The following is a 9330-nucleotide window of genomic DNA, read 5'->3' on the forward strand; positions in this document are numbered from 1 at the left end:
CCTCGGAGTTTGCAGTGTTGTGGTGTCCCTGTTTTAGTGAAATGGGTTTGCCTCCTTCCACACAATAAGGTTTGTGTGTTTCTGTCTTCACCCCAGGCTAGGAACATCCGGGTAGTCTCTGAAGCTGCCGGTGAGGATGAAGATTCAGCTTCAGGAGGTCGAGGTGAACTTCTCCTGGATGGGCTCAGTCTTGACAACTTCTGTGGATCCAGGCTGAGTGTGGATGACCAGGGCAGACTGAGCTGGCCTGTGCTCTTTTTGTACCCGGAGTATGCCCAGTCGGACTTCATCTCTGCTTTTCACGAGGACTCCAGGTACTTACTTGCCCAAGAGCCCTCTGCTTTTGCTTGCATGCTCTTTTCCTGCTGTGCCTGCAGGAGGGACAGGTGGATTTTGGGTTGAGGAGGGAGAATAGTATAGAGGGTTTCAGTCTGGTTTGGCATAACCTCTACCCTGTAGCTGATTTCTCCCTTTACTAACTGGCTTTGCAGTGATAGACACTCTCACCATTGTACAGACTGGGCTAGGAAGTAGAACACTGCAGTCCAGTGTCTGTCCAGCACTGTTACATATCTAGTGAGACAGGAAATCATTGGAGGTGGTACGTGCATAATAATTGAAGTGTATATTAGAAAAAATATAACTAGCAGTTTTAACATGTGACTTCATAGGGTTGATGCTTAGAATGTGGCTAAGTGTAAGGAATGTTGGTAAGCCTGTGTCAGTTTAAAGAAAATGACCATGTTTAATAGGACAAGTGATACACATACACATTTTGGGCACTGTTGTCAAAATGGCTTAAGCCTCCTTTTCATGTTTTATATATTCTGATATCTCTGTGATTTGGTGTCCGGGGACTGTGATGTGGGAAAGTAGATCATGAGTTATTGATACCCAGAAAGTACATGTTATATCCTTAGGTTTATTGATCATCTAATGGTGATGTTTGGTGAAACGCCCTCTTGGGACTCAGAGCATAAATACTGCCCTGATAATTTAGAGGTAAGAGAAGTTTTATTTTGTTCCTCTATGAGATTTTTTGAGGGGAGGAGGATGAATGCCCTTAAAAAAATTGTGGTAAAAAGGTGTGATCAAAAGATATAGTGAATGTTTAAATAAAAAAAATTATTACAGTAAAAGACACATCGCCATTAATCCCCCCTCAAAATACTCCCCCTTGCTTCAAACACGCTTATCCCATCGTTCTTGCCACTTTCTGAAGCAGTTTTGGAAGTCCTCTTTCGTGAGTGTCTTAATTCATCCTCCATCATAACAATACTCACACAACGCTTCTTGTATGGCTGTTGCTGTCAAATAAAAACATTACAGTGTGTCCTCATCCACCTTATTCACTGGATATGTCACCATGTGACTTCTGGCTCTTCCCCAAAGTCAAAATGACCATGAAAAGAAAAACAGTTTGAATCAATTCAGGACATTGAGGCAGCCACGACAGTGCAACTAAAGACATGAAAGAGGACTTCCAGAACTGCTTCAGAAAGTGGCAAGAACGGTGGGGTATGTTTGTTTGAAGTGAGAGGGAGTATTTTGAGAGGGGTTAATGGTAATGTGTCTTTTACTGTAATACAATTTTTAAAAATTTAAACATTCATTGTATTTTGTGATGACACCTTGTATCCATCCCATTGTTTATCAAACCTTCAATGTAATTGTTTATTTATATCATTGGACTTATAGCTTCCTATTATATTCATTGTCATAATCTGTTACTATTGTATTCAAATTGTCTCAGGTTTGACCAGTGGGAATCCCTTCAAATTGTTCGTGTCCTTTTGACTTGTTTCAATTTTTTAAGCACTTCCTTGCTTTCTGGTACAAGATGTTTTGGTCCAAATTGTACTTTTCTTGTCCCAGCTCTGGAATCAGCCATTTTTCTCAAGGGGCCCTGGTTCTTTTTAGTGGAAAACGGTATTTAGAAGCCAATATCTGTGCAATAGTTATCTTCATAAGTATGGGGCAGTGGGAGGGGTGCACTGCTCCAGTGCCGTGTGTGTGTTGGGGGGGGGGNCATATTTTGAAATTCTGTGGAAAGCCTAAAGAGGATGACTGGAGAAAATTAAACATAATTAAAGAAGAGGCAGATTAAACTGGTAGCCATCAAGAACAATTTTAGGAGAGTCCTGTTGTCATTGGTTTTCCCACTGAATGGCTGAGGCAAATTCTGCTTTCTGATACCATTTAGAAAAATCATTTGAGATGGACTTTATTTTTCTCATTTGCAGATGAGGAACCTGAACCTCAGACATGTTCAGTCTTTTGTCTAATGCCTAGTTGGTAAATGACAGAGCCATATTTCCAGCCCAAATCTGTTTTGATTCCAAAGCCTGTGCTTTTTGCCTCTGAGCTGTAACCATCCCTATTTTAAGAGTCCTTAATATTAGGGAGGCTCACAGGAGTGTCTACCTGAATGGATCCTAGAGATCTTATTGATCTAAGGTACAAAAAATAGTCTTCCTACTCTCGGGAATGCAATATAAAGGGCTTTATCATCCATTTTCCCCTTCAGGGTGCTGGCTGGTAGTTGGTGGAGGTGGGGGTTCCTGCTTAAGGGGGGCTCTTTCCATGCATGTTGTCCATGAATCCTAAGGGTTCTGGGTTCTGCAGGTGCCTTATGCCATCTGGAACTGAAAAACTTTGCTGACGCTGTGAACTGGTGCGATAAGGGGCTGCAGATAAATGCCAAAGAGAAGAAGCTTCTGGAATTGAGGGCTAAAGCAGACAAACTAAAGGTTGGTGGCAGAATCAGTAGCCAGTTGTCATTTGTTAACTAGCATTAATGAATTAATTAACATTCCCCAGACTGTGTCTTTTTGGTCATTGTAAAGTTTTTCTTCCTTAAAAACAAAACCCAGAACCAGTCCCTACCCTTGGAACACTGGAGGACACAGAGAAGTAAAGAAACAAGTAATTAAATAGTTATAGTGCGAGAGAGGTAAGCAAGGATATAAAGTAGTAGTGGTATCTAACTTTGCCTGTGCCGAGAGCAGGGCAGAGATGGGGGTAGCAGGGAAGGTTTGCTGGAAGAGGTGATGCCTGAGTCTAATCTCGTGAAAATTGAGCAAGAGTTTACTCGGGTGGGGGTGGGGGTGACGGGAACATTCCAGACAGGGTATGGCAGAACTAGGTAACCTTGAGTAACTTCTTAGTATTTCTGAAACTCAGTCCCCTCTTTGAAAATAGTAAAGATTAAAGAAAGAAAGAAAGAGAGAGAGAGAGAGAGAGAGAGAGAGAGAGAGAGAGAGAGAGAGAGAGAGAGAGGAGAGAGAGAGAGAGAGAGAGAGGAGAGAGAGAGAAACTTAGCACATTTCTTGACATATAGTAAGGACTAGATAAATTTGTGGCTATTATGATTTGAGTAAATAAAAAATGGCATAAGACTGCCATAGTCTGGCTGGGTATAAGGGCAGTTGGTGGGACATATGTCAAAGTAGAGGCAGTTATTTAAGATTGCAGCTGCCTGAGGCAGAGGATTAACAGTTGGGGCAAACATTAGGCTTACAGAAAACTTAAAAGGAAAAGCTGGGGAATGAGATTATATAATGACTTTGTAAAACTCCAGTGTATTCCTGGGAATCTAAGTCACATGTGTGCCCAGGGCTGGCCATGTGCTCAGGAAAGATCTAAGAAGGCCCCAAATTGTTATCTCTGGCCGATTTGGAGGCTCTGTACAAGCAGGAAGTAAAGGTTAAGGCCAAATTGTAAACTGCTTGGATGAGAGTTGAAGGCATGTCACAACATGCACACACAGCCCCTGTACAGACAGAATCTGATTTCCAGAGTTGCCACATTATATTTAAAATGTCCACTTTTCAACAAAAAATTACAAGACATGGAAAGAAACAAGAATGTACGGTCATACACGGGGGAAAAAATCAATAGAAACTGTTCCTGAGGAAGGCCAGACATGGGACTTACAAAGACTTTAACCCAGCTATTTCAAGTATGTTCTAAGAACTATTTCACACCCACTAGGATAGCTGAAATTTTTTTTTTAAAGGAGACTGTGGAGATATTGAAACCCTCATACATTGCTGATGGAAATGTAAAATAATGCAGCCACTATGGAAAATAATTTGACAATTCCTCAAAAAATTAACCATAGAATTACCATATAACCTAGCACGTCCACTCCTAGGTATAGACCCAAAATAATTGAAAACAAGTATTCAGACAAATACGTGTACGTGAATGTTCATAGCAATGCTGTTCATAAATGGCTGAAAACAATCTGTGTCCATCAATTGATGGCAAATAAAATGTGGTCTGTCCATAAAATAGAATATTACTCAGCCATAAAAAGGAATGAAGAACTGATACATGCTGCAATGTAGATGAACCTCAAAAACACTATGCTAAGTGAAAGAAGCCAGATATAAAAGATTACATATTGTATGATTCCATATATATATACACACATATATGTATATGTATATATATACATATATGTGTGTGTGTATATATATATATTCGTGTGTGTGTATATGTATATTCGTATATAAATATCCATACACACACACACACACACACACACTCTCACACACTCACGCACTCACACACTCGGGGTACCAAAAAAAATGTATTCAAGTGGACACTTTGGTCAATATTGCTCAAGCAGTAGTTCGCCATAATCAGAAGTGTCTGGGAGGTGACTGGTTAGCTCAGTTGGTTAGAGCGTGGTGCTGATAACACCAGGGTTGCTGGGTTGATCCCCACATGGGCCACTGTGAGCTGTGTCCTCCCTAAAAAAGGGTCAACTATGCCATTGTAGCATGGGAGCAATGTATAACCAACCAATGACCATGGTTGTTCCCCAATAAAATTAAAAAAAAGAAAGAAAGAGAAGTGTCTAGACACAGATAGTAACCACTTTGAGCACCTCTTGTAATTGCAGAAGTGAAGCATGGCTTGTATTAATCTTTCGTTATCGATATATATTGAGTATTACAAATTTAATGCAGTTTTTTCCTTTCTTAAAATGTGTATACTTTTTTTGGCACCCTCTGTATATGTGTGTGTGTGTATGTGTATGTATATATATGTGAATGTATATATATATATACACACGAAACATCCAAAATAAGTAAATCTATATGGACAGCAGATTGTGGTTTCCAGGGCTTGGGGGAAAGGGGGAAGAAGTGGAAACTGACTGCTATAAGAGCTTAGGGCTTTCTTTGAGGGTATTGAAAAGTCTTGAGAGTTGATGATTGCATGATATGCTGAATGTACTAAATGCCACTGAATTGTATTCTTTAAAATGTTTAATGGTTAATTTTTAAAGTTATGTAAATTTCACCTCAATTTTTAAAATGAAAAAATATATATACTAACCATAAAAGACGTAATTATTGATAAATAGGACTTAGTCAAAACTTAAAAAACAAGGCATCATTAAGATGAAAAGGCAAGCCATGGAATGGAGAAAATATTTGTAATACAAATGTCTAATAAAGGATTTTTATCCAGAATACGTAAATCAATATTGAAAAAGTTTTAAATGTGGCAAAAGAAACAGATCCTTCTCAAAAGAAGATATACAGGAAGCACATGAAAATGTGCACAGTATCATTAGTCATCAGGGAAATGCAAATTAAACCTTAGTGGGATCCCAGTTTACAAGATTGACAATACCACATATTGGCAAAGATGCAGAGCAACTAGAACTCTTGTCCACAACCAGTGGGGCAGAAAAAGGGATGACCACGTTGAAAATCAGTTTGGCCGTTTGATACAGCTATCCTATGACCCGGGAGTTTTACTCCTAGGTATACCTAAGAGAAATGAAAACATGCTCATAAAAAGACTTGTATAAGAATGCTCAATAGCCTGTTTTATTCATAGTAACCCAGAAATAGCCCTTGTGTCTAACAGGAGAATAGATAAGTAAAGTGTGATATATTCATACCATTGGAATATTACTTGGCAATAAAAAAAAAATAAACCTGTCAGTGGTGGGATGAGAGGGGGATCGACTACACAGGGGCATGAGGGAACTTTCTAGGAGATAGAAATGTTTTGATCTTGACGGGAATGATGAGTACTCAGTGTATGCATTTGTCAAAACTCACCAAGCTGTACACTTAAAATCTGTCAATTATACCTCAACTAAGTTGATTTAAAAGGGCGGGGCAGCAGCCTCCATAGTTCAGGGCTCTTTCGACCTGGTGGTTTCTCCACTTGATGTGGGCTGCCGAGACCTCGAACTTCAGGTGAGACAGCAGGAAGCCGTGTCCACCCACTTGCATCCTGGAAATCAGAGTAAAAACATGGGACAGAGGCCAAGTTATCTTTAATCATTCTCTAATGTGGACCAGACCCAATGTGGTTGGGTGTCTGTCAGCTGGGAAGCAGAATTGGACATAGTTTTAGTGGCATCCATGGGGTGGGGCACTCTTGATAATGGAATCCTACTTGCTGATAGCAGAAAGGACTTTTGCAGCTCTCTCGGCATACTGGACTGGAGGAGGAATGACCAAGAATTATCGGACATTGTCTCTCTGAAAGGGCAGACTTTGGTCACAAGAAAAAAAAAGATCTGTCTTAGCCTTTGTGGGCATTTGTGGGGAAGATGAGGGATGGTTGGTGCTGTATTTTAGAGGCAGGGGTCAGCAAACTGACTCACGGACGAAATCCAGCCTGTGGCCTATTTTTGCATGTTCTGTGAACTAAGAATATTTTTCACGTTTTTAAAGGGCTATAAACAAAGAAAACCTGATAATGTATGACAGAGACTACACATGGTCTGCAAAGCATAAAACTTTTACTCTCTAGCCCTTTACAGAAAGTTTGCTGATTCCTATTAATCCACCATCTTGAGGGTAAGAGCAGGATCATCTGGTTTGGGGTAGATTAGCAGGAAAAGGAGATCTAAATTACGTTTCTGCCAGATTAAGTAGACTGGTGGCACTTTTCTCTCATGGATTGTATTGTGCAAAAGCCAGAGCCTCTGATAAGCTCTTGCCCTGGGTTTTTCCAGTGTGTTTTCCTATACTTCAACCGTACCAGAGAAGCTGAAATGCCCCGTAGACTCCGGTGTCAGTCCCTCCACCGAGAATGCCCTTTCTCCCTCGCCTGATGGAATCTTCCTCTCTAAGTCCACATCCTCAAAGGGGCAGTCAGTCCCTCCTCTGCGGTTCATAGCACTTGGTTCACACTCCCAGGGTAGCACATAACAGACCTTTTCTTGTCTGTTCCCCTCAGTAGCATGTGAGCTCCTTGGGTACAGGAACTATAGGTTTTTAAATTTCTGCTGCCGCTGGTTCTGGCACCCAGACATGTGCTTTTTACATGCTTATTGAACTGAATCTGGCCACTGGTATCCCTTGACACAGGAGCCTGGGTTGGATAGACACCAGAAATAGGAATTTAGGAGCCGGGGGGTGGGGAGGTGGGGTGGTAACAAGAGGAAGCAAGTTCCCTAGAGCTGATGCACCTAAACTTCATTTCCAGCGAACTGAACAGAGGGATATAAGGAAAGCAAAGCTGAAAGAAAAGAAGGAGCAGAATCAGAATGAGGCTTTACTCCAGGCTGTCAAGGTGAGTTCTCAAACCTGAGGCCCTGTGGTCTTCCTAAATACACTAATCCCGAAGCCTGTTGAGAACCTTCCTTAGGATGCTTTGCCTGAATGAATTTGCTCATTTTCTCTCTGCTCTGGTGAAGCAGTGTGATGAAGGGGGTCTGGAGTCACACCCGAGTTCAGTCAGCTCTCCCATCGTGTGCAAGTGTTGGTCTCAGGTAACCTATACGGAACGGTTGCTATGGTTAAGCATTATTTAATCTTCACCGTAGCTTTCTGAGGTAGGTCTTGCTCCTGTTTTGCTTGATGATGATGTAGTCTCAGGGAGGTGAAGAAGCCTCACACAGCAAATATGTGTCCAAGCCAGGTCCTTGCTCTTAGCCACTGCATTCTACTGCCTCCTGAGAAAGTGACTTTTTAGGATGTTGCTCAATAATATAATGACAAATTCTATCTCCCTTGCCCCCACTTTCCTGCATTTGAAATGAATGTAGTATGATCTAAACCCTGCTTTTAGCTGGCTATCCAGCAAGACACCTGGTGAGCCTTGACTTGCACGGCCTTGGTTTTCACAGTAACACTTGCTATGAAAATGTGGGGTAGGTTCTTGGTCTCATTCTTTGATGAGTAAATTATGCACTCATTTAAATGACTTGTTGACTTTGAGAACTTGACACTGCTAAGATGCACTCCACTAGTCCTTCTCCACACCAAGCAATCCGTTAACACATATTAACAAATTAAATAGAATGGCATAGTCCAGATTCTCCATCTAATTGTCATTCGCAGTAAGGGATTTGGTCCTTTTCTAAAATGTAGAATATTGGGATGCCCAGACATTTGCACACAGACCTTGTTTTGGTTCTCTCCCTTAGTCTAACTCTGCATCTCAGACTTCACTATAGAGAAGAATTACTCTCAACAGTAGTATACACAAAGCCATACATACGTATTTTACCAATGGTTTAAAGCAGGAGTCAGCAAACTGTGCTCTCCCTCTTTGTTACCTATAGCTGTTGTCACACTGCAGTGGCAGAGTTAATTTCAACAGACAGCATTTGACCCACAAAGCCTAAGATATTTCTTATCTTACTCTTTAAGAGAAAGTTTGCCAACCCCTGGTTTAGGAGATATCCTCAAAGGTAATTTTGATTGCATGTAATTTTACCCTTTGTGCTAGCCATAGGAACGTCCATACACATACATCAGATGTGACTCTACTATTGACCTTTGCTTTATCCTTATTTCCATGAGATAGTCAAGGTTACGTCAATGTGCATTATTTTTAGTATTCTATGCTCTAGCTAAACTGAAGCATGTGCCATTTTTGTACATGCCACTCTTGACTCTTTCTGTGCCTCTGCACATGCTGTTCCTTGGGGTTGAATGCCCTTCCACTATCCCCCACCCCAAACTTCTCTGCCTTTCAAAGCCTTGCTTCAAGGTCCATCATTCCCCAGTCACGTCCAGTCACCAGACTGAATTCATAGTCTGCAGTTGCACAGCTCCACTTCTTACTGTATATTATACTGATTTCCATAGCTATCTCCTCATTATTCTGTGAGCAGGGTCTTAAGGGCAGCAACCTTGTCTAGTTCCTCTCTGACACAGAGTCCCCCACCTGGTAGGTGTCTGGTGAAGGGAAGTCAAACAAGTGATGCCTCGGGGATAATGAAGATGAATCGAGTGCAGAGCTGGCCCTCGGAGTTTGCAGTGTTGTGGTGTCCCTGTTTTAGTGAAATGGGTTTGCCTCCTTCCACACAATAAGGTTTGTGTGTTTCTGTCTTCACCC

The 9330-nt window shown here is 41.3% G+C and overlaps 2 protein-coding genes across 3 annotated transcripts in view; one reads left to right on the forward strand and one right to left on the reverse strand.

Annotated features, from left to right (window-relative positions):
* TTC4 (tetratricopeptide repeat domain 4) overlaps nucleotides 1–9330 on the forward strand; it is a 17618-nt gene that overhangs the window by 2794 nt on the left and 5494 nt on the right. The window contains exons 4-8 of the mRNA XM_019625977.1: nucleotides 213–314; nucleotides 2609–2750; nucleotides 7471–7557; nucleotides 7682–7787; nucleotides 9150–9162. Coding sequence (XP_019481522.1) covers nucleotides 213–314; nucleotides 2609–2750; nucleotides 7471–7557; nucleotides 7682–7787; nucleotides 9150–9162 — 450 coding nt within the window. The remainder of the gene's footprint in view (nucleotides 1–212; nucleotides 315–2608; nucleotides 2751–7470; nucleotides 7558–7681; nucleotides 7788–9149; nucleotides 9163–9330) is intronic.
* Nucleotides 5448–9330, reverse strand: part of PARS2 (prolyl-tRNA synthetase 2, mitochondrial) — a 26260-nt gene continuing 22377 nt past the window's right edge. Inside the window, exons 4-5 of one of the 2 annotated variants that reach the window (XR_002122072.1) lie at nucleotides 6122–6267; nucleotides 5450–5792 (exon numbers count right to left, since the gene is read on the reverse strand). The gene's annotated coding sequence lies outside the window, so the exon portion shown is untranslated. Of the gene's footprint in view, nucleotides 6268–9330 lie in introns of both variants that reach the window. The other variant, XR_002122069.1, reaches the window with a different exon arrangement.

The sequence above is a fragment of the Hipposideros armiger genome, unplaced genomic scaffold (genome assembly GCF_001890085.2).
Source record: "Hipposideros armiger isolate ML-2016 unplaced genomic scaffold, ASM189008v1 scaffold_647, whole genome shotgun sequence".
NCBI classification, from domain to species: domain Eukaryota; kingdom Metazoa; phylum Chordata; class Mammalia; order Chiroptera; family Hipposideridae; genus Hipposideros; species Hipposideros armiger.